This window comes from Apus apus, chromosome Z, assembly GCF_020740795.1.
Source record: "Apus apus isolate bApuApu2 chromosome Z, bApuApu2.pri.cur, whole genome shotgun sequence".
Classification (NCBI taxonomy): Eukaryota; Metazoa; Chordata; class Aves; order Apodiformes; family Apodidae; genus Apus; species Apus apus.
In genome coordinates, this window is record NC_067312.1 from 70,424,716 (window position 1) to 70,450,044 (window position 25,329).

Consider the following 25,329-nt stretch of genomic DNA (forward strand, 5'->3'; position numbering starts at 1 on the left):
TAGTTCTATTGCCTTGCCATTAATATCCATCCAGAGATACAGTATCCCATGAAATCTCAATTAATTCTGACTTGGACAGCCTTAGCTGAGGAAAACGGAATGAAAGATGCACCACAAGAGGCAAGCAACAACCTTAACATTGAGATGCACCAATGTGAGTGCAAATACATACATGCAAACGATCCAAATGATTTTCAATCCCTGACCAAAACTTGGACTTCCCTGGACATTACATACTAAGCTCAAATTGCATAATGTGAAGCCACGAGGGAAACTAGTGAGTTCCAGCAGGGTCCGGGCATCTACTTCTACTAATTCCAGGTTCCGTGTTCACAGCGTGAGAGCCTTAAAACTCCACACGGGTCCAGTACACATAAATAACACTCAAAATCGTAATTGCTGACAGAGATCACACAGGGAGTATTCTCTAACTTGTTCGGTGCCTTGTATAGCAGACTGAGTATTGCAATTATCACATTTTTGCTTGGACAGTCAGTAAGGGAATCAATTTTCTTTCTCCCTCATGGGACTCCGTAAAGCAGAAGAGACAGAAAGCTACATATGCAAAACACGTTTTTTAAATGAAAAGAGTTTAAAACGCCTCGCATGGAAGAACCTTAAATGGAAGTTTAAACCATTTGGAAAATTAAAGGTGCCGAGTCCTCTAGCTGGTAGGAATTTCCACACTGGTTATGCTTTATGTAAAACAATGATTGATACCAGAGCGCTTTTTTTTTTTTTTTTTTTTAATATAATTAAAGCCTGCTCGTACCTCATTCCACTAACAGAAACTAACCCGTGCCTGCTGCTCGCCTTACGAAACCCGGTGTAAAAATACACCCTAGGAAGTCCCCTCCAAAGCGCAGCGCGTCCAGAGCTGCTTCCCGGGAGCAGATGAGCCTCCCGCTCCTCCCAGCTGTCCCCGCATCCCCGGGGGCTCCAGGCTGTCCCCCCGCGATGCCGCCCTCCCGGCAGCGTCAAGTAAAGGGTTTTCTGGCATCGTTTCACTTCTTGCTTTGGCCTTAAATGTGCCAGGCGAGCTCGAAGTTCCCGGCTATCGCAGCCGCGCTCGCCCAGCCCTGCCGCTTTCCCAAGGTTTTCACTCGAAAAGGCGAAAACTATCGGGAAACCAAGGGCGAGCCCCAAACCACCCACCCTCTCCCGCCCCGTCCCGTCCAGCCCCAGCTGGGGGGCTGCTCCCCCGACCCCCGCCTGCTCCTCCTCCGTGGGGCGGGAGGTTGGCTCTGCCGCCGGGCGGAGGGAGGGACTCGGGGAGCTGCGGCGGCGACTTTGCTCTTTAAATCGCTTCTCCAAAGCGGATTACGGCTGATCCCTCCACGGCACGTCACGCCGGAGTTGCCCGGAGGGCAAGCTGGCCGCCTCCCGCTCCTCTCCCGCGGGGCGTCCGGGAGGCGAGGCCGGGCCAAGGGGAGGAGGGACAGGGAAGCGGGGAAGGAGAAGGAAAAAAGGGGAAAGGCTGAGGAACGAGCGGGGGATGCCGCGGCGGGTTTAGCGGCAGCCGCCCCCGGGGGGCGGGCGGAGCGCGGGGCGGGAGGCGGGGGCCGCCCGTCGGTGCGGGGAGCGCGGAGCGCCCGCGGAGGCTGCGCTGAGCCCGGCGGGCTCCCGGCCACGGGCTCCCGGCCACCAGCCCCCCGGCCACCATGCAGAAGAGCGTGCGGTACAACGAGGGGCACGCCCTGTACCTGGCGCTGCTGGCCCGCAAGGAGGGCACCAAGCGGGGCTACCTGAGCAAGAAGACGGCGGAGACCAACCGCTGGCACGAGAAGTGGTTCGCCCTCTACCAAAACGTGCTCTTCTACTTCGAAGGCGAGCAGAGCGCCCGGCCCGCCGGCATGTACATGCTGGAGGGTTGTAACTGCGAGAGGGTGCCGGCTCCCAAGGGCTGCGCTGCCAGCAGCGCCAAGGATGCTGCGCTGGACAAGCAGGTACCCACGGCCGGCCCGCTCCCCTCGGGGCAGCTGGAGGGGGCAGAGCGGGGGAGGAGGGCGGGGAGGAGAGCCCCAGGGCAGGGAGGAAAGCCCCAGGGTAGGGAGGAAAGCCCCAGGGCAGGAAGGAGAGCCCCCCGCAGCGGAGGGGCAGCCGCAGCCCCCGCCGTCGGGGCGCCCGGGCCGCCTCTCCCCGGGAGCAGGAAGGACGGTGACCCCCCCGGCCCGCGGGCCCCAGCTCCCGGCCAGCAGGACAGAGCTGGTCCTGGAGCGCTCGAGAGAGCAGAGGGAGCTGAGAAAGTGGCAAGGCCGTTGGGTTTCCCATCCCGCCTAATGACTCTTCCTTCACCCGCCAGTCTTTTTAGTTTTCCTCCCGGTGCCTGCACACTTTTAATTTCCATAGGTTGCTTGGGGAACGGCATTTCACAAAACCAAGTGTGTTCAGTCACCCTGATATCAGTGCCTCTGCGATGCAGCTACACAGTTCCACCCGAAGTCAGCAGATAGAGGGTCTGCGGGGCCAAAACAGCACGGGGGCACCCTAAAGGACTCACTGATCCTGTCCCTGGGCACCTGTGGGGCTGCTGCCCCTCTGAGCAAGGCTGTGAGGGGCAACAGACTCTTGGCTCTCCCTTGGGAACCCTTCCTAGAGCTGGGCTGGTAGCCGGGAGGTGGGAGTGAGTGTGTGCCCTGATTTGGGTTGGACTCGGTGATCCCAAGGGTCTTTTCCAGACCTGGATGGTTCTGTGATTCTATGATTTCAGCAGCAGTCGGCGGGCTCTTTGCCCGGCAGGTGTTGCAAAGCTGATGGTGGCACAGGGCTCCAGCGAGATCCTGTGTGGCAAAGGGCTGCTGGAGGCTTGGGTGGGATGAGTTCCTCTGAGGGGTGATGCCTCAGAAGGTGTGAACTGCCAGAGTCCCTCTCCGGGAGGCTGATCACTTTGATATGTGTGTCAGTGGTTAAATGCTCTCTATGTGCATTGCATAACTGTGAAGGGCACTGTAGTTGTTCAAAAGTAGGTAGAGATTGGGGATCTTAATCTCACGTAAATTCTAGATCTTACTTGCTGCCTGGTTGAAATTTGTTTGCATCTGCTCCTGGTATGCCCTTGTGCCTTCTTCCCGGAATAGGAGAAACGGAATAGGTGTCAAACTGGTTTGGAAAAGTTTGGGTAGCTGCAAGGAAGGTGGTTTCGAGCTGGTGGCAGGCGTTTCCTGCTGATTGCCAGAAGGGGATACAGACCTGAGTCAGCTTCTGAAAACCAGCACATCCCTGTGCTGCCTGAGTGTGGTAACTCGGTGAGGAAACCTGGGAACCTTGCCTTAAGTTTGTGCTTCTTTGCCCATTTAGAACAAATACTTGTGTGCTTAAGCAGCCTTTTGAGATGGCACATAGTGAAGCCAGTGAAGTTTGGGAAGTTGGTACAATTGCAGGTTTGTCATACTGGTTGGTCTTGCCTCTTGCTTCGAGGCATGTTTTTTGTAGGCATTGATAAATGAAATATGGGAGGATTCCTTAGAATAAATTAAACACGAATATTTCTCTATCTGCTTTACATTGTACACTCGCTCATCAGCAGTGTTGTTGAACTGTGGCTTGACTGAGAGCACTGTGTGACAACAATGCCTTTCTCTGTGAACGTTTACTTGTGCTTCAATAGTGATGAAATCTCTGTTGTTTGTAATTACACTTAGTGGTGCAGAGACAAAATAATTACAGGGGCTGAAGCTGAATTTTGGTTTGCTTTAAGCATCAGCTATGTCAATGATTTTAACAGTAGCAGACTGCTATTAAAGAGGCATAACAACACTTCAGGGTTTTTTTTGCCATCCTAGTTTTCAGGGCAGACCATCTGAAGATTAATTTCCATTCACCTTTTGCTTGATACAGAATAACGCTTTTAAGTGTTGGTAGTTTTTTACAGATGTTTACTCATTAAAATGCAGACTTGTTTGTATATTAATATAAATGCAAACTTTTGCTAAGGTGTACAGGAAGCTCCCCCAGTGACTAAAACTGATCAATCACAAGAAAAAAAAGAAAGAGAAATATTTGAAAATGACACAGTTCTTCTTTCTTCAGAAAATGTGCTTGTATTTTTATAGGTGTAAAGTAATAAACTGTGAACCTTCAGTTTATTAGCAGAGGAAGGCAAAATTATTTTAATCAGTTGATAATGAAAATTCAGTGCTGTATATGTTAACTACTGGCAGCAAAAAAATACTGCCTAGATTTAATTTGCTTTGATTTAACCACACAACTGTGTTAGTGGAATGAAAGAAAAGCGCTATCCCAGTTTTGGAGGAATCAAATCACTCTTATCCAAAAGAGAGAGAAGGAAAAAAAGAATTTCTTTTAGTTTGGGTTTTATTTACCTAGGTAATTTAGACAGTAGAGTGATATGCGCTGTAGAATTATAGAAATGAGGGAGAGGAGGAAGAACTAAACACATGAGGGAGCTTCATCAGCATCCTTTGAGTGGGTATTTGAAAAAGCAGTGCATTTTCTTGAAGTTATGTAACTGAAGATTATGGAAAATGCATGCAGAACAAATAGATGTTGTTCTCTTTAGCTTGCAGGTCCTTTTAATTTTAGTTGGAGTTGCTTAGGGATTGCTTTTCACCTCATGTGCCAGGTAAGAACTGTGCTGAGAAGCTGCCAGAGAGTTCAGTGGGGGAGAGTGTTGGAGCTGCAGTTGCCTATAGAGGAGATTGCATTTTGGTCAACAGATGTTTAGGTGTGGGCAGCTTCCCAACAAGTCCAGCAGCTGAGTGGTTGGACATCTACGCTCTCCTGGTGCTGCTGTGCCCTTCCAGCAGTCCATCATAAGGAAACATTAAAGCATGACAGGAACTGTGCCACTCTTTTGTGGAAGATGACATATGCTTTCATAAAATTTGCTGTAATACTGAAGTATTAAGAGCTTGAGAAAACTTGCAGTGACAGAATGCACTTTTTTTTTTCTCTTTTCCATTAAGATATTAGTATAATTTTTTTTTTCATTCAGAAGTGTATTTGCTTCAAAGAAAATTCTTGAAAAGTACAGCACCTTTCTTAATGTTAACAAACTGCATAATGCATGAATCAGTTGATATTCTAGGAGTAGATCACCAAATTGAGTATGTTGCAGATTCTAAATTATTTGTAGGGGGAGATTTTTCTTTTCTAATAAAAGTGTTTTGATCTCCCTCAGATTTCAGAAGTTTCTGTAAATGCCAAACAGGTGTGGCTATCCACTCTGATTTCTCATTTTAGAAAAAAAAAAAAAGTAGATTTATTTGAAGAGCAACCAGATGGAAGAAACTGATATTCAAAAGAGCAAATAAGGGCATGGAAATACTGCATGTGGAAAGCTTCAGTTCTGGTACTAGTTAAACTGCCTCTTCCCCAGGGAACCATAGGCTGTAAACAAGTGCAACTCCCAACAAGTTCTCCTCTGTGACAATGACAGACTTGATGAGAATGATTTTCAGCTTTTGTTTCAAAAACAATGGAAAGAGAATGTCTTTGTCTCAGTGCATGGCTAATCTCTTTTAAAAGTAATCTAAAATACCTGAAAATTGCTGTCTGCAGTGTTTGATAGAAGACTGGCACTTGTTACCCATCAAATTCACAGATTATTTTTTTTTAAGACTATTGGAAGCAAGAGCATAGAGGAATGTAAATATTATTATTATTATTATTATTATTATCTGCATTGGGAGGAGGCCTGTGTGTTTAGTTTCTTTCATAACTGTGGATTGAATACATGGAAATGTTCTGATACGGTTATTAATAACTGTCTTAGTGTCTCTGAGCTTGTACATGTTATACAATTTGAGCAGAGACTATTCTTTGTATCTTGCCTGCAATAATCTTCCTCCCACTTAGCAAAATTAAATGCAGTATTAAGTCGATGTCCCCACAGATTAACAGAATCCTATTATTTGAATTTTTTCTGCTCGCTGTGGCTCTGTATTTATTTTATAAAGGACATAATGATTTCACAGTGCTTGAAACCTCTCTCTTTTACATGCGTTCCTTGAAGTGATAAGGCAGGCATATGCCACCAACAAGCTTTTGCTGTACCTTTCTGCTGATTTAGTATATATAAAACCTAGCAACAGTGCTAGAGGTTTTTTTTGGTTTTTTTTTTTTTTTTCCTGAAGATCTAAAAAATTAATAGTTAATGTCCTCACTCTTAGGGAGTGAACAAACCCCCATGTTGCACAGCATCCTGCGTCTGTTGAATGTAGTAGATGGATGAGGAATGGTGTTACCTTTTTGGCAGGACAGCTTGCCACCCTCAGGTGGAGCACTGTCCATTAATCTCACTGCTTGCTTGTGGGCAGGTAACTCCCTGGGATGTCCTACTGCAGAGGTCCACCAGCGATGCCCATGTTTTAGAAACTTCCTGCATTATTTAAAAAATGATGGGTAAATTTGTCTTCTCAGTATCTGAGAATAAATAAAAAAAAATATTGTTGGATTTTTATTTTTTTTTTTCCCTCCAAATGTTATTTTTTTTTGAACGGGCTACCTTCAACTGGAGGAGTTAATTAAAAAAGATGACCACTGGGAAAGTTTTAAGATACTAGTGCTACTGAGATGAGTGTTTTGGTAAAACCTTCTCATGAAAGAGTCTCTGAATGGTTCTTGCGTGAAGGCAACTTGGGGGTAACTCTTGTTTACTTTCCCGGGTAATCCGTCTCCTCCTGCTGTCATCTGGTCACTGGGTGAGATGATACAGTTTGTGGTGTGGGTACTTTTCACAAAGGCATTGGTTTGAGTTGTTTTGATATGCATTTCAGCAGTAACTGAAAAACGAGTCACGACATTGTGCTTAAGGAAAGCTACATTGAAGTGGTTGCCTCTGGCTCCTTGTCAGAACAGTAAAAGTGAATTTACAGTGTGATTTCTGGCCTAAGGAAACAGGCAATAAGTAAATAACAAAGCACAACCCTTACAGTCTCTCCAGGGACTTAACTTTGCTAATTGATGGGTGTTTTGTGTTTACCTGCATTACCTGTAATGAGCACGTTTCAGAGATAAAGAGAAGAGTGGAAAATGCAATTGCTGTATTTCTCGCTATTTTGCCAAAATATCAATATTTAATTTTAACTCTTGAAAATGTAGATTTCTGCTGTAGTGTTATGAAGTGGGCTGCTCATAACTATGCAGAAGTGGGAATGTACCCAGCTGAGAAGGAGCTATAGGTAGAACTAGTTTCTTTTTGACGTGACTTCCTCTTGAAAGGTTAGTTAAATCCGCAGACACATAAGCTGGAGAATATTGATGCCTCCGAAGAGTTTAATATTAAACTTTTTGCTGCCTTGACCTATGGAAGTGACTTTGATCAGGAACTGGAGGCTGATCTGCTGCTTTCCGTTCATGTGTGTCTGTCATGCTTGAGGGCAAAAGGCAACAAACGACACTGCCTGCGTATCTTAGACTGAAAAGCAATTAAAAGAACATTGGGTCTGATGGTAATAAGACCAGATCTTGGTGAGACAAAGTATTATTGAAGAGAAACCACAGGGTGAAGTCTCTAACATTTCTCTGTGAGGTTGTAAGACCCTTAAATATTACAGTATGCTTTAATAGAAGTGCATACTCCTTAAGTAAGTTATTGGAAAAATAATTAGATCCCAAGGCAAATGACATTTGGCAAAGGCTTATTCGTGGAGTTGCTGGGAAATCCTTTAGCGAACAGGTGAAATGTCAGCGAGTCCAAGCCTGGAAGCAGGTTAGAACTAGATTAGAAATCTATCTGAATGCATAAAGACCAAACATGTCACACAAACATGTGGCATGTGAGAATAATGTGTTTCACCTTCTCATCCGCAAACATCACATGAAGGCTGTGAGAAGTGGCCACAACCTACATGCAGCAGTGTATGCCACAGCTGTGCTGTGAATATGCAAATTATGTTTAAAATAAAGTATCATGACAGTTTAAAATGAATGTCATTCTTCCACCAGTCTTACAGTCAATGCTACTACTTTTTAAATTTTGTCTCCTTTGTTGGCAGAGTTGTATTGATTTAGCTTCATCTGTTTAGTTCCTCAAATGTAAGACAAAATTTGTAGAAAACTGAAAAAGTCTGAGCACAAAAATAGCAAGTCAGTCCCTAATCTACTGAATAATTCTACTCCACTTACCTTAATTTGCCTTTATTTAACTTTTAAAATAGAATTATTTTTAAATTATTCTTCATCATGTAAGCAGAGCAGCAACACATTATGCCCTGTTTTTTGGTCACATTCTTCCTCACCGTGTATTGGAATAGAAGGTACAGGCAGAACTTCTTCTATTTCTGTAGCAATCTGGCAACATTATCATTCTATATGTATTCATATATTATGTATTTCAGTGTCACAATTGGTAATATAGCAGCATTTTAAAAAATCTACTTGCTGAGGATTTTCCATCCTAAGAATCTGCGTGTACAATCAAAGCTCATGTCATGGTTGCTCAGTTTGGCCACATACATGATAATTACGCGTCTTGCTTTGCCACTTGCAATAAATGTGCTGTACTGGGGAGCTGGTGCAAGGAGAGAAGGGGTGGGGCACCTTGTGCTGCAGCCTGTTGTGGTTCCTGGGGTGTGTGTCCATATTGCACCTTGAGCACCAGGGATGTCCAGCCCCACTGGGAGTGCATGATGCCTCTGTAGAGAGCTGATTGCTGCAGGACCCTCTCCTGCTCTGCAAGCAGGGCACATCTACACAGTGTCCTACTGCTTGGCTTCCACCTACAGTGGAGCAGATTCACACCAGAAAGAATCCCTTCAGGGCAGGAAATCATTAACATAGACCTCAGGCAGCTGGTGAAGGCAGTGAGGTCTGAAAATACCAATCCACTACTTGTGGCCATTCACAGAATTTGGTACTAGCAGTCCAGGCTTCTCTAGATCCGGGACTTCAGTGCAGGTTTGGTACCATGGCTTCTGCAGTGTGGGGCAACACAAGCTGGTTTTTCAGTGTGAACATTCCGGGCATTCTCACTTTGTGCTTCCCCAAGTGGTGATGGACTTGGCCGAATTTAGGTACTCTTCACAGATCTGCTGGGGGTGGGGTTGTGGGTAGGTTTTACCTGCATTGGAAACAGCATCGATATTAACACGTTGCTGGATCAGCCACAGTCATTCAGACAGACAGTGTCATCTGCCTGGTCGTATACTTGAAGGAAAATGAGATGCCACATAGTGCCTTGTGCTGGTTTGGTGGGGTTTTTGGTAGCAGGGGAAGGGCCCCATGAGTGGCTCTGGTAAGAAGCTGAGAAGCTCCCCCTGCTCCAAATCCCCCAAGGAGCCATTAGAGGGACAATGGATGAACCTCAGCCATTAACATATGAAAGAACTGCTGTAACACTTGAGCAGAGCAGGACTTGGGTGAAGAAGAGCTGTGCTGGTGGTGGTTGGTAAGGAAGAAGAAGGTGCCCAAGCACAAGTTTCCCTGCAGCCCATGGGGAGATGGCAGCTGTCCCCCTGCACTCGTGGAGGAACGTGGTGGGACATTCCCTGAAGGTGCCAGGAGGGGTGAACTTGGCCAGTGGACTTGGATTTAAAAATGTTGTGCCTCTACTTAGCCTTCTCTGAATAAATTACAAGCTTTGTAAATGTCTGTATACTGGCAGTAGTGGAATGTAGGGTGGGACACTGCTCATGCAGCTTCAGGTGCCTCACACAAGCATGTCCTGTGGCACAGTCAGTGCAGTCTAGAGAACTGGTTGACCCATCCTAAATTAAGTGTCTACGTTCATTAAACTGAGCAGACCCCACTGACTGTAGTGACTAAACCTCAGTCAGTTGTTGAACATGGACCTCTGACTCTCATGTGTCCCTGGCCCCTCAAAGAACATATTCTGCTGCTGTTATGTGGAAGATTCTATTGTTTTTTCATCTGGCCAACCATGAGGTTTGAGTGTTCTGGCTGTAGATAAAGTTCTGAAATCTCCTGTGTTGAGTCCTGAAAGATGGTAAGTTATTGTTGTTTTTTTTTTTTTTGTTTGGTGTTTTAGATGTATGCTTGATCCTCATATATTTTTAGAAAGTTTATGGTGATTGCAGATGACAGCTGGTTCTTTTTCTTTCTGCTTTCTGTTCACTTCCTCTCCCTTACACAAGCTGTTTTTTCTGTTTCGGCAAATGCCAGAAATTTTATATTGTTCTCTGGAATTGTGTAGAATTTGTTCAGTAGCTTTGACAAGAATTTGTTCAATAGCTTTGACAGAGTTTCACTGGTGGCCCCCAGAATGAAATCAGGATTTTGTTTTTAACCCCATGCATTCATGAATTCTTCAGCATGACAAGAAAATTGGAACCTTCTTTTGCACTAATTCCCTTCAATTTGGCGCTCATAGAACAATTCTAGAGAAATAAGAAAAATGCATCTTCCTGATAAACCTGTTGGGGAGAATTTAAAATTTATGGGCCGCCTGTAAAGCCTCTCTTAACAGAAAGATGGAAGAAAAAATAACAGAAGAGTGGAGAGATCCAGCACTGATATCTGTATGTTCAGATGAAGCGAAGAAGAGTGCTAATGGCACTGAGGTGATAGTACTGCATTTGAGAGCATCATAGATATTCTTACCTGTTCCTAGGGCTTGATGGAGCATTGGGCAAATTGAAGGCTCCTGGGAAGGAACTCAGCTTTATTATGTGTAGTTTATCGTGTATATTTGTTGTCTTTGTGACTGTGAGGTCTTTTGTCTTGCCCCAAGAGGTATGTGATGGGGAACAGTGACAGGGAGCAGATCCTCATTAACTGGTGCTTCCAGCCCTCAGAATCCAGGAATCGCATTTTTGTGTGCGTGTTTGCGTGACAGCAGATGCAAGGTGTGATGCCAGCTGTACCTGCCTGCTCCTTCTGGTGGCTGTTCCACAGTGGGAATCTAGCCAGCCACTGCTGTCATGGTGCCAGCTCAGGACCCAGGAGTTCCTTACAAGTATTAGTGCGTGTTTGTGCACATTTTCTGTATCTTTTGCTTTTCTGTGAAGTCCAGGGACCTGTGTGTGTGCACAGCATGTGTGAACAGGCTGCACGGATGCAGGATCAAGTGCCCAGCAGTCAGAAGGATGGAGCTGAGGCTTCTTGAGCAGCCCAGAACTCTTCTGTATTGTGCTCCGCAGTTTCAGGAGATCTGTTTATTTCCTGGGACTTGTTTCTTACATGGTATTCAGAAGAAGAACTGCAATTAATGTCCTGAAGGGGGTAATTTTCTGCAGGGCTTTCCTGTTTGTCCCTCTTTCTCAGGGCATTTGCAGTACAAGAGGCATGAGGCTGCAGGAAGGGAAAGATGATTTCATGGCAAAATAAGACCACCATCTGTAGGGACTGGATTCTGTCATTTGCCTAGGAACCCTGTGGAAAATTGCACAAAACACATTCATGAGGTGTTTTACAGCAATTAATCGTTCCTTGTTTTGGGGACCTGCCTTGGCATGAGAGCCCAGTACACAAAGGTAGAACTGATTTCTGTGAAAGCAGTGATTAAAACAAAAGTGCCACTGAAACATCAAAGGTTGATGGTTTTTCAGATCAGGCATTGAAATTGAGTTGCATCTGAAACTGCTGGGTTTTGTGCTGACTATATTTGCAGTAATTCCATATTACCTCTGGGCTGTTGTGAAAATAAATGCATTAATTCTAAGGAAGCATCTGAATGATGTAACGAGAAATGTCATAGGATGTAATGTAAAAAGTTTCTGAACTCTGCTCATCAGTGTGCAATGGCTAAAGCAAGGAGATGTTCACTCAATAATTAAGATAAAGCAAAATAAGAAATTAGGTCTCACATGTGGTAACTGAAGTAGGATCTCCTCAAAGAAGAATCATGATAAAGGACTGCGATCATTATGTTTGCATATGAGGCTAAATTAACAATGCACAAGGGAGCCTCAAAACCACAACCCCCCCAAAAAAAACCCCCAAGAAAACAACAGCATGAAACTGAGGTACAAATACTTGTAGAAAAACTCTTTTTCACCCACATGATTTTATTATGGAAACACCCAAATAGGGAAAAAAATTTGGTGCAGATTTGTTACTGTAGTAGGTGTATGCTTGCAGGCCCCTAGACTAGGTTTTTTTCTTGTATTTTTGCTGCCTGCTGCAGATGGAAGTTTCGTAAGTGCATTACTTGGGGGCCTGAGGGGAAGCCTAGCTAGCTGGTGTCCAGTGTTATATGGTCCCGAATGTGCAGCGACCTGAGAGAGCTCCATCATCAGCAGTACAAAAATTGCTGCGGACCCACACAGAAGTCATGTCTGCACCATGTATACTAGTACTAAAATGCTTTGAGGAGAGATAACTCTTCCCTGAACACTGCACTGCATTCTTGTAGCTTAGCAGCAGATAGCCTGGCTGCCTGCCAGCAAAGTGAACCAAGTCAAGGCAGCCACTCAGATGTGCTTGACAATGCAGGACGATGCCAAGTGGTTCCATGTGAAATAAATAAATAAATAAGTTTACCTTTCACAGAATGGGGGTGGGGGGAAGGAAAAAGGAAAAAAATAATAATAATTTAAAAAATTACCTAAATTACCTTCCCAGCTCTGATTTTAAATGGGTTTTCTTAAAGCTCACTGACTTCCTGCAAATAGCACTTGGATGTTTTTATTTTATTTTTGCTTTTTTGAAGACACCTCATTCATGACGTGCTCACAGGTTGGGCAACACAGAGCAGAAGAATGGTTATTTGGGTTAGGCGCGTCCTGGGTGCATTTGCATCCTGGGCCCCTCACTCCCTGTGGCCTCCTGGTGAATCAGTTTTCTTGACTGCCTTACTTCTGCAGCAGTAAAACAAGCCTAATAGTGCTTCCCATATGCTAGCACATGGATAACACCATCTGCATTGGGATATTTGTTTATCCTTGCGGTATTTTAGGGTGTTCATCTGCAGCCTAATGGGTGAAAGCAGAAGTGGTCGAGCTAGTCATAAGATGTAACATGCGTGTTTCCACACACAGGAAAGGCACATGGTAAGACCTGAGAAGTGCCTAATCCTGAAACCTACAACTAGGGTATTTCTTGACTTTATTCTTGACTTTGTTTCCCTCTGCCACTGGGATCTCTTGGATACACCTTCCAGATTTGTCCTTTCAGGCAAAAGAGTCTCACTGGTCCCATTGACCTCAATTGTGGAATTTCCTGTTTCAGGCAGTTCAGTTTTGATGTACTTAGTTGAAACTGGAAAGAGTTTCTTTCTCTCTCTTTTTTCTTTTTTTTTTTTTTCTTTTTTTTTTTGTTTTGTTAAGTTTTTGTAATCATAGCAGGTCCTCTTAATGCTACTTTAAGCTAGAAAGTTGTTTTTTCTCTGTCAAGACTGAACGATTTTTGTAATCACTGAGATTCAGTGCTAGGCTCCTATTATATGGTTGTACACAGGTTTGATTCATCTTTCTGTTGTTCTCCTCTTTGAGTCTTTCCTGTCAGTGTTTGCTTTGCCTTGTGTAAATTTCAAGCTGATTGTTTTGTTTTGTCTTTCTGGTCTGGTTTCTGTCCCACAAATACTAATGCGGTGCTTCTGAATTCCCTCCTGTGTGGGGTGCTGGGAAGGCTGTATGAGTTTGCTTAGTCTCTCTGCTCCTCTCATTCAGATCATACTAGAACATGACTCAATGTGCTAGCAAGAGAGAGAACACATGAACAAAACCAAGTACCTGTTTAAGGCTTACCTCATCATTTGTGTCGTTTCTCATGGCCACTCAAATGCAGTTTCCTACTTGTGCAACTGCTTCAGTAGCTTCCAGGGCAACATTTCATATCTTGGCCTGCTGAGGGATCATAGAATCACAGAATCACAGAATGGTTTGGGTTGGATGGGACCTTAAAGATTGTCTAGCTTCAACCCTCCTGCATTGGCAGGGACACCTCCTACTAGATCAGGTTGCTCAGAGCCCCACACAACCTGGCTTTGAACACTTCTAGGGATGAGGATTCCACAACTTCCCTGAACAATCTGTTCCAGTGTCTCACCACCCTCACAGTGAATAATTTCCTCCTAATGTCCAATCTAATTTTCCCTTCTTCCAGTTTTAATCCATTACCTGTCATCCTCTCACTACATGCCCTAGTAAACAGTCCCTCCCCAGCTTTCCTGTGGCCCCTTCAGGTACTAGAAGGTGCTATAAAGTCTCTGTGGAGCCTTCTCTTCTCCAGGCTGAACACCTCCAATTCTCTCAGCCTGTCTCCAGAGCAGAGCTGCTCCAGCCCTTGCATCATCTTTGTGGCCTCCTCTAGACTCTCTCCAGGAGCTCCATGTCCTTCTTAGGTTGGGGTCCCCGAAACCAGATACAGCACTGCAGGTGGGGTCTCATCAGAGTGGGGCAGAGCGGGAGAATCCCCTCCCTTGACCTACTGGCAACACTTCTTTTGATGCAGCCCAGGACATGGTGGGTTTTCTGGGCTGCAAGAACACATTGCCAACTCATGTTGACCGTTTCATCCACCATCACCCCCCCAGGTCCTTCTCCTCAGGTCCTGTTCTCAATCTGTTCTCTGTCCACCCTGTCTTTGTGCTTGGGATTGCCCAGCCCAGGTGCAGAACCTTGCACTTGGTCTTGTTGAACTTCATGCAGTTTGCACAAGCCCCCCTCTCAAGCCTGTCAGGGTTCCTCTGAGTGGCATCCCTTCCCTCCAGCGTGTTGACTTCATCACACAGTTTGGTGTTGTCAGCAAACTCTTTGAGGGTGTGCTCAATGCCACTGTCCATGTATCCAACAAAGATGTTAAACAGCACTGGTCCCAGTACCAGCCCTTGTCAACTGGTCTTCATTTGGACATCAAGCTGTTGACCACAGCTCTGCAGTGATCCAGACAGTTCCTTAACCAACAAATGGTCCATCCATCAAATCTGTATTGTTCCAGTTTTGAGACCAGGATGTCATGTGGGACAGTGTCAAAGGCTTTGCACAGGTCCAGGTAGATGACATCAGTTGCTCTCCCTTTGTCCACCAAGGCTGTGACCCCAGCATAAAAGGCCACCAAACTAGTCAGACAGTATTTGCCCTTAGTGAAGGCATCTTGGCTGTCACCAGTCACCCCCAGACTTCCTGCTGTTGTTTTTCCAACTGGGTGGAGAAGTGTAAGCAACTACGCCTCACTCTGACAGTGGTGTCATGCACAAGAGGTTACTTAAGAAATAAAAGATGTTCTGTACTTCACTTAGCTTCCATTCTTGGGCTTGGAAGAAAGCACTGTGGTGTGAGCCTCAAAGAGCAGTTGTAGAGAGTGCTCTGAAAGGTGTGGGTTGTATCTGATGAAACAGCTGTAGTATTTGCCTGTGGCATCACTGGGGGTCCTTGAGTGTTCATGTGGCTTCTTTCCCCTCTCATGCACACAGGTTGGTTTCCCACAGTGGGCACCCTTGCAATCACAGTCCACTTTCTGATTCAGCCCCTTTCTGTAAGTCTTGTCTTGACTACTTGGTCTTGCTCTTGCCAGATTCCCATACCTTTACATTTCTGGGTCATGTAATAGATTTCCAGGATGTAGCGAGTATCTAAGACCTCAGGTGGAGACCTGATGGATTGGCTGTATGACAGGTGTACAAGTGGACATTGGGTTCTGCTTTGAATGGCTTGTAGAATAAGCTGAATGTCCAGAAGGAGCTATAATGATTTGATTTGCAAAAGTCCGAGAGTAATTCCAAGCAATTTTGAAAGCAATTCTATATTCTGTCTCTAATGTTGTTTTTTTGACCTCTGTGGTGGAGTGAGATTTTTAAAGTAAGAATAGCAAGACCATGCACCATCCAAGGCATCTCAACTTTCTGAGTTGTGTTTTTTTTCATCTTTCCTTATATCTTTAGATCTTTGGACTTTGCCTCCTTACTGTAATGCCTCTATTTGGCAAATATATTCAGTAAACATATTTTTTTTCCTACAAATTACTTCAATTTAATGAAAAAAAATTAAATTCTGAATTCTAGAGTGACTCAGGAACACAAGTCTCCTTGGTTTTTAATCCCTCCATAGTGTTAAATGATGTCTTAATGTAGTCCAGTGGTATGCAAACGTTTTCCTCATATCATAGGCTTGAAGGTTGCAGGGTGGTCATGGTGACTGGGAGAGGTTCCTGAACACTGCAAAAGCACATGTATCATTCGTATCTTAAAAGAGGGCAAAAATTAAGATCCAGAGAAGTCCAGGCCAGTCAGTCTCACCTCATTACCTGGGAAGGTGATGAAGAAAATCTTCTTGGAAAGCATTTCCACCCATGTGAGGATAAGAGAGTGACTAGGTGTCAGCATAGATTTACAAAGGGGAAATAATGCTCGACCAACCTGAGAGCCTTCCCTGTGGAGGTGACTAACCTGATCAATGAGAAGAGAGCAGTGGAGGTTGTTTACCTTGACTTTAGTAAGGCCTTGGATGTTATATCCCATAACATCATCATTGTAGGCAGCTGACAAAGCATGGGTTAGATAAGTGGACCATGACGTGGATTAAAAACTGGCTGAATGACCAGGCTCAGAGAACAAGTAGAAGATGATGTAGAATCTTCACCCAGGACATTTAGACGTAAAACAGAACTGTCGGCCCAAATATTAGGAATTTTTTTTAGTAAGGGAAAACTTGCCACTTCACTTTCTTACATTTTTCTCTACGCTTGTTGTCAGGAAGGAGAATCATAGGTGAAAAGAAATACATATTCCAGGACATTGTTTTAAGTTACTGTGCAGGGATTAGTCTTTTATTTCTCTGCAAGAAATTTTTTATTGGCTAGCAGCTTAGCTGGTGTGTTACTGAGAACCATAATAACAGTCTGAATTCAGAAGTTTTCTGAAAAGTAAAGAGATTAAAATTCTTTCTGACCTTTTTGCTTGTGATGTTTGTTTTTTTCCTTTTTGCATACATCAGTGCAGCATTGATGTGGCATGCACTTTCTACTTTTCCACATGTTCTTCTCTGTTTTTTGGGGCAGTGAGGTTGTTTTCTTTTTAATAATTTCCCATCTGATTTGAATTTGAAGTAGTTGTTCTGGTTTGGCGAACTTTTAAATTTTATCAGGAAAAAAATGTGCAACTAGAATAAACTTAACTTTACACTTTTTTGCCGTAGTGAGCAGAATGTGATACAACTGTTGCCAGCCAAAGCTGAAGCCTTTTTTCCTTCTCTTACTGTACTTGTACATTTTTCTGCTTTTGTTGAGGAGTAATAATATTTAAAAAAATACTTGGTTTTGCTAACCTGGGGAATGTAACATAACTTTGGATCTTATTTGGGTTGTATTTATTAGAAAGACAGGAGAGAGGAGAAAGTGGTTGTTAAGCTTTAGTATATTTAAGAAACTGTCAGAAGGGGTTGTGCTGGCTCTGGTGTGTAACTCTTTGTTACCTTTTTTCTTCCCGAGTTTCCCCCTATCCTTTGCTTACAGTACTGCTTTTTTTTCAGGTGGCTTTTTCTTTTTTTTTTTTTTTTAATGTTAACCTCCTTGGATATATTTGGCGAACACCTACCCAGTATTAAACCTGTGTAATGTCTAAAACTGGAACACAATGCACCGCTAAGCATTGTAAAGGTTCATTCCTACTCCACTTAGAAAAATGCTTGAGTGTTGATTCTTACATCAAAAGCATAAAATTAAGTGTATCTTCTTTACAGAGGGTATATCTGATATAATTTCACTGGAGTGGATTATTTAAACTAAGTGACTTCAGAGTTTAGACTCTTCTAAATATATCAGGTGGGACCAGGTGCCTGATCTTCTTTAATGCTATGTACCTCTTATTAGGGTTTGATCAGCTGCCATTTCCATTTATATTTCCTGCTGTTCTTTCTTGATTCAAGGTTATTTTTAGGTAACCTAGGTCAGGAAGGATATGATTGGGGTGGAGTAATGTGGGAAACAGGGGCAATGAATGGAAAATGTATTTGGAAGAGAGTTCTGGGAGGTTCCAAAGAAGTGTATTTAAATGTAGTTGACTAATTTGATTAAAAGTGCTTTTCAGGATAAGGCTGCTCTCCCTTACCCTCTTAAAAGCCCCTGAATGTAGCTACACCAATTATTTAGTTATCACTGAGTAATAGTAGCATCACTAACAGGAACCAGTTCTGCATCTATTGTATATATAACCTGCAACTTTTATTCTGGATTACTCATGTCATGAGAATGTGATTGTATGTTAATTTTTAGTTGTTATTTAGGATGCTGGCGTATGTCAAATCTGCTTAAAACACCAGCAGTTTTCCATGAACTGTTTTGAGAAAAGCACAAGCCTACTTAAGGTAAAAATATGGAAAATTTCAGCCTAGAATGGTTGGCACTCTCTCTTGGTTTTAGCTTTGGGATTACAGTTTGGAACAACAGAGCATAACATCGATTCTTGGGGTGTTTTTTTAAATTAAGGACTTAAAAGGAAGCAACTAGTTTAGTGAGACATTTTAAACCCATTTTGTCACTGAGAGTGGGCACATCTGCTTACAGTGTTTATGTTGGACACAAACTGTCTCATAGCACAAACTTTGATGGTTATAGTTGTCAGAAGACTATAAAACCCCGTTCTACCAGCAAATCAAGACTGGCACTAAAAAGTCTCAGTTCCTCTTCTCTTGCCTTGTCTGTAGCCATACTGGAAATCTTAGATCTCTCACTGCCTTAATAAAAGTCCTCTTTGACAGGCAAGAGTTACTGCAGGTTTTTGTTATGCAGACAGCATCATCTGTTCCTAAAGCTATCTCCTCCAAGTAACTGAGCAAGTATGTGGTATTGTAAACTGTTCTGTGATAAAAGTCTTCGTGTGTTGGTCTGGACCTTGGTATCCTGTGCTGCTTTGTTGTCGTGATGTGTTGGGCAACCTGTGAGTTCATGCCTGTTCCTGGGTGGGGTGGTGTGGGGACCATGTTGTTTATGTAAACGTAATAAAAAATGTCCGGGTACCCTTAGCAAATAACCTCTTCCTCTTAGGTAGTGATAGTGAGTTTATTTAGCAGGATTGATGCATTTTAATCCATAGCAGCCATTTGGGTATGCAGAAAGCCCCAATCAATTTCAATGCCCTCTGTTAAATACTCAGAGAAGCTAAATGGGAAGATAACTGCTTGTATGTACGTGTAGCAGCCAAAGCTCTGTAACTGCAGGTGTCTTAGAGCTAGGCATGCTTAGCTTACCATACATAGGCACAAGGAGGCTCAGTAAGATACAGCAGACATTCCAGATTGGATTAATGGAAGTGTTGGCACCTGTTAACATAATAAAAACAGAGTAGACTGCAGAAGTCCTTGTGATCAGTAAAACAAAATATGCAATATAGACTTAGAAGCAGGGAGGGATGCACTTTTTTTTGTTGTGATGTTGTTACTGAAAACTGCTCTGAGGATGTCCTTAAACTTAGCACTTGAAATACTTGTTTTGAAAGCTTACACTGAATTAATTGTTCTTAAGTACTGGTTAAGCAACATTGACTTAATTTTTTTAAACATTTGCTGGTACTCACTTTAATTTGTTTCTGGAGCTGAAACATGCTAGGGTCTATGGGTGAATTCAAGTGTTTAAAAATATTTTATATCTACATGAAGTTGGATACATGTAGTGTTACTAGATATTAAATATATTAATATTTAAAGCATGTCAGTAGACCCCAAAGTTTTGGAAAATTCCTGAGTTATGTTTCAAAGTAAATACTCCTAACCCTCTCTCATCACCTAGAAGGGCTTCATCTTGCAATTCTGAAATGAACTTGATGAAATGTACTTCATTAAATGTATTTTATGAAATTTTGACTACATAACTCCTGTTGTCAGCAACTTCCAAATGTGGCTGTTATAATTCCTACTTACAGTCCTTGGCACCCATCACAAACTTAAAAGTTGTTCAGTGTTTTTAAAATTAATTTGTAACTGTTCCAACACAGGCCATGTACTTGGAAATCAACTAGATTTTCTAGAATCAGTTGACAGCCAGCAAGAGCAATATGATTGTTTTAAGTATATACTATCATCTAATGGTTTTTTTTTTAAAAAAAAAGTCTTGAAAATTTGCATTAAACTTGATTTCCTATTCACACACCTACACTCAGATCTGGAAAGTGATGTCTGGTGGCTTGTCTGAGATGTTCTGATGGTTGCAGATCATCAGATAACTGACAGTTATGGCACTCTTACCTAGCTAAACATTTCATAATAGATAATAAACCTTTGAAGTCTCTTTTCTGATTTTCTGTATTCCAGTGATGTATCTTTGTCAAGATATGGAGAAAAACTGCAGCCTTCTCTTAGTTCAGTGGGAACAGTGTTGATATCCTGGCCATTAAGATACTTGCCGACAATTTATTTGAGAACCTTTAAATGCTGAGGGTTGCATATGTCTAGAGACCTTTCATTTTAGAGTATTTTTCATTGTAATAAATTAAAGGTATTGCTGTGTTTCAGTAGAGATGTCATGTGATGGGACTTGTTTTTGCCAGAGAATGTTTATATCTTGACTCTCTAGCCTGCAAGATGAGCGAGGTCAAAAATACTAACAAATCTGTGCAACTCTGTTGTATTTACAAGGCTCAAGGCAAAACACCATCTTTGGTTTAGTTCTGTGGATGAGGAGATTATCATTATGGTGAATAAAATGTCTTTTAAAGAATGTTCAGGAACTGAAGACACTATATAACTTCTGAAGAGCTGTCACACACTTGAAGTATCAACCCTGTGCTATAAATCAGACTTAACTACATGTCATTCGTAATTGTTCCATTACTCGTTTTACAGAATGTTCACTTACTTCATGTAACGGTAGCAAGAGTTAGAGTCTGATTATGTCACAAGTTTCAGCGTAAGCTTGACCACCATAGATCAGAAGTTCAGTCTCCACTCAGTGTCAACAGCTGATGGCTCCATAAATGCATCATAACAGGGTGTGTGTGAGGTTTTCCACAAATGCTTGCTTAGCCTCCAGCAGCTTGCAGTCCTGACACTCTGAGCTTGCTCTTGGCCTTGTAGAACTTGATGAGTTCTGCACAGGCCCACTCCTCCAGCCTGTCCAAGTCCCTCTGGATGGCATCCCTTCCCTCTGGGGAATCAACCACACCGTGCAGGTTGGTGACATCAAGCCAGGATGTACCTGGCACTGAAAATGTAGTCTGGCCATTTATATACGTGATGGCATAAGGCCACTTCGTGCCTGTGCTCTTCCCAGAATGTCTTTCTCATGACCACCAAACCAGAGACTTGATGTTTTCCATTGCAGCCCTGAGGTCTGGTTAGTTCATAGTCACCTCAGGGCTTATTATCAAGGGTGTGAAGTACAGATTGTTTTTCACCATGTACTTCTTTTCTATATATTTACACTGAATTTCGGCTCCTGTTTTAACATGCAGTTGGTTGATACTGTCAAGCTTTCCTGTAGGTATTCAGAGTCAGTCTTGGTTTTTGCTACCTTGAATATTTACTCTGGCAAGAAAACATAGTTTTGGACATAAGTTGCTTTGTTTGTTTAATTTTTTAAATTTTTTTTTTTAGAAGAATGGTGACTTAAATGTTAAGAAAATACGTTAGAACAAAATTTAAATGTAGTTATTATTTTTAGTATAGATTTGCTGGCCACCAAGATTATTTATGGTGTATCTACATTTCAGTCACTCTTGCTGAAGTTCAGTAAATCAAATTGGGCTTAAAGTAATTCTAGTCCAGGTAACAGTCTTGTCATAACTTTACTAGATTTTGTGTGACTAACTGCCTGGGCATTCATTCAGTGCCAATATATACTTACTTACTTATCTCTTGGATGCCTATTCTGAGTATTTTCTATTTTTAAGTGTATAACAAAATTTGGCAAAAGTCAACTACGAAAATTTCTTGAACCATAAGATAAAAATCTCACTGCTAAAAGGAAAAGCTGCTAGCATTTAGACCTATGTGTGTTTTTAAATAATAAAAAAAGAAGTTAAATGCATCTTATGGACACAGAAATAAATATGTTTACCTTAAAAATTAATGCCCCTTTTGTTATGCAATTGTTTTATATGTTTAAGTCATAGTATAGGAAAATAATTGTTTGTCAAAAGGACGTGTTTCGATTTTATGCAATCTATCTGATTCACATAATTGACTTGAAAAATGTTTTGTGTGTCATTGCAGTTCTGAGTAACCATCATATGTGTGCAAACAAGCATTCAAACATTGAAGTGATGGTGATCCTATGTCAAAAGTAGTTCATTAGCTTTCGTGCTAAGTCTTGACAATAATCTTTACTAGTCTGACAAATGACACAATTTTAGTAACAGGAGCTCAAAGCCTCAGGTTGTCATTTATTTGTATCTAAAATACATGGGCATCAAAGCACTTTGCTTGAGGGGAATAGCAAGGAACCTGGCAAATTTGGACCAATGCTAGCTGAAAATAAAGACAGACAGTAACCTCCTTAGGACCAGATTATTTTTCTTGTTTAAATTACCTGTAGTAAGAATTTTATGCTATGCTAACCTGAAATGAGCTCTTTTCCACAATGTCTTTGGGGTCAAGGTTGTGCCAGTGAAGGAGAAGGTTTTGTCACACCAGTGCTACAAGCTGTACCTGTGCCCCATGAGCAGTTGTTGTCTTCTCCAAGCTCTAATGTTCTGCACACCAGAGCAGAAGGGCATGCCATTCTGAAGTGCCATGAGAGCGTGCAGAAGTGTTTTAAACTACTCTGCACAGTAGTTTTAAACTACTATTAAACTATGATGCCCTGTACTTGTTCAGCTAGTGCATTTGATATTCCTCCCATGCTTGAGCCATACTGGCCTGTGTGGGTTTTAATGGGCTAGGAGTGACCAAGCAAGATGCCAGGAAATTCCTGCGCTGCAGGTTGCTCATAAGTTGTCATTCTGTGAAGGCTGTGTTGTGTGACTAGCAGGGCCCTGTTGGTCTGGGAAGTGCTGAGTAATATGGACCCTAAGCAATAAGAAATGCAGTTGCAGAAGGTGCTGAGAGCACCACTCTTAATAGCCTTGTGGGTTGACGTTATGGTGAACCCAGCTGCAGGTCCCATCTGGCGATGAAATGACTGATGCTCTTCCTCTTCAGATACTTTTCACAAGGGCATAAAGTGATAGGAAAAGGGGGGATGGTTCCCAACTGAAAGTGGAGAGATTTAGATTACATTTTAGGAAGAAAGTCTGTCCTGTGAGAGTGGTGAGACACTGGCATAGTTTGCTCAGACTGTGGCTGCCCCCTCCCTGGAAGTGTTCAAGGCCAGGCTGGATGGGGCTCTGAGCAACCTGATCTAGTGGGAGGTGTCCCTGCCCATCCAGGGGGTTGGAACTACATGGTCTTCAAGGTCCCTTTCAACCCAAGCCATTCTGTGATTCTATGATTCTGGCTTCCAAATCAGGTATTAGCCAGTGCTGGGAATGGGTTACTGCTTGGATGAGTGCTTGCTTTGTGCCAGGGTGGCCATATAATTATGCCATTGACTGGCACTTTGTTAGCCCTTAGGAAGTTCCCCCATTCCATGGGAAAAAAAAAAAAAAAAAAAAAAAAAGCTAATATCTTGCTTGTTTATACAAATCTTCATAAAGTGATACTAATTTTTTTTTTTTAAATTTCTTTGATTTGTTTTATGAGTCAGCCTAATATGTGGCTTATTTGTTTTCTCTAATATTCAAAGATAGAAAAAAATACTGTAGGAGGTGTAAGATACATATGCATTTTTAAGGTGCATGTATTTATTGCTTCATAATTATAAAATATGTCTATTGATCTGTCTTTACAGTTGTTTTATGTTCTGTCATTTCTTTTTTTCAGGAGGTAGTAATTAAAATTCTTAGTATATTTTAATAATGGGCTTGCTCTTCTGCATACTGAATAAATACTGAATGTCAAGTTTTGGTGGTTTCTTGTTGTTTTTTGCAGTTGAGCATGTGATGTGTACTACTAGCTCCAGGCCCACTCTTCAAATCTCATGCAGGTAATTTTAAAAATTGAGATGAAGTGGCTGAGCAAAGAGAACAATTATTTGTGTGCTGTGACTTTCAACATGAGATGGATTTTCACTGTCTAGAAACTTGTTCAGGGGTTAGTGCAGGAAGTTAGAATTCTAAGAAGAAATAATGGATGATAAAAATTGGAATTGCATCATTTTAACCTCAGGGTAAATAAAATAAATGTCAAATCTAAAGACCCCCATATCCTCTGCATTTGATTGAAGTTTTGCCTTTTATTTCAGTGGGGATAAGATTTTAGCATGGCAGTCGTAGTTTAGCCAACTAATTAAGAGGACTGAATAATAGGAGTTAAACACTGACAATTCTTGATTATTCTAGCAAAGCCAGCAGTGCTGTATGATGATTATTTTGCGAAGACATTTTGAAAATCTGCATCCCAGCTCTCTCTCTAGCTCTGTAAATAGCTGTATTTGGATTACTGACCTTCTTAGCAGGATTTGGTGTTTTCTTGCATGCAAGAAAATTACATCAAATTATACTGGGGCATCTGTCACTTTGTATTACAAACTCATCTTCAGCTGTTTTGTAACTACTTCAGGTTAATGACAGTATCATTACTTTGCTATGTCCTTTAAAAGAAGAGGAATAAATTGCTCTTCATGGTTGCAAATCCAAATGGCAGTGATTTAGCTGGAGCAATGGTATAGATTGGTATCTATGTTGTGCATGTTTAAAAAATCATCCGATATAAGTATTTACAAGATGCAGGTCTCCTGAAAAATCTGAAAAGCAAACCTTAAAAAATATAGGGAGCTGTGACACTGCTTTCAATGTTTTAAGATCTGTTTAACACTTAAAGCTCCTGTTGTAGTAGAAAAACATTGCATTTTTAATGACTGAGAAGTAAAACATGGTTAGTTGTGTTGCAAGAAAAAATTACGTACTCTTAAGAAAAGAATCACCTTGCAACACTGGTGGTGCAAGTAAAGCATTTACATACTGTGGTTTGTAATAGCACATGCCTTTCTTTTAAAATAATCAGAAGGAAAGCACCTCTGGCATCTCTTGCCACAGACAGCAGGCGATAATGGCAGCCACTAAGAGTCGTGTTTTGGTAGTTTCATTGTTCCATTTTCAGGAACAGTTTGTTCTTTTCTCTTTGTCTGAATAATTTCGTAGAATCACAGAATGGTTTGAGGTGGAAGGGACCTTAAAGATTATACAGTTCCAACCCCCTTGCATGCGCAGGGACACCTCCCACTAGACCAGGTTGCTCCAAGAACCACCTGAGCAGGCCTTGAACATTTCCAGGGAAAGAGCTTCCACAGCTTCTCTGGGGAACCTGCTCCAGTGTCTCGCCACCCTCACACTGAAGAATTTCTTCCTAATGTCTAAATCTCCCCTCTTCCAGTTTAAAGTCATCACCCCTTGTCCTATCATTACATGCCCCCGTAAAAAGTCCTTCCCCAGCTTTCCTGTCATCCCTTCAGGTACTTCTCCAGGCTGAACAACCCCAATTCATTCAGCCTTTCTCCATAGCA

At 42.4% G+C, this 25,329-nt stretch overlaps 1 protein-coding gene across 3 annotated transcripts in view; it reads left to right on the plus strand.

Moving 5' to 3' along the window:
* The first annotated feature begins 1,661 nt into the window (after window positions 1-1,661).
* Window positions 1,662-25,329, plus strand: part of RASGRF2 (Ras protein specific guanine nucleotide releasing factor 2) — a 131,537-nt gene continuing 107,869 nt past the window's right edge. For all 3 annotated transcript variants that reach the window (XR_007891862.1, XM_051643333.1, XM_051643334.1), the window contains exon 1: window positions 1,662-1,946. Coding sequence is in view for 2 of the 3 variants with exons in the window: in XM_051643333.1 (XP_051499293.1) it covers window positions 1,662-1,946 (285 nt within the window). In the remaining variant the exon portion in view is untranslated. The remainder of the gene's footprint in view (window positions 1,947-25,329) is intronic.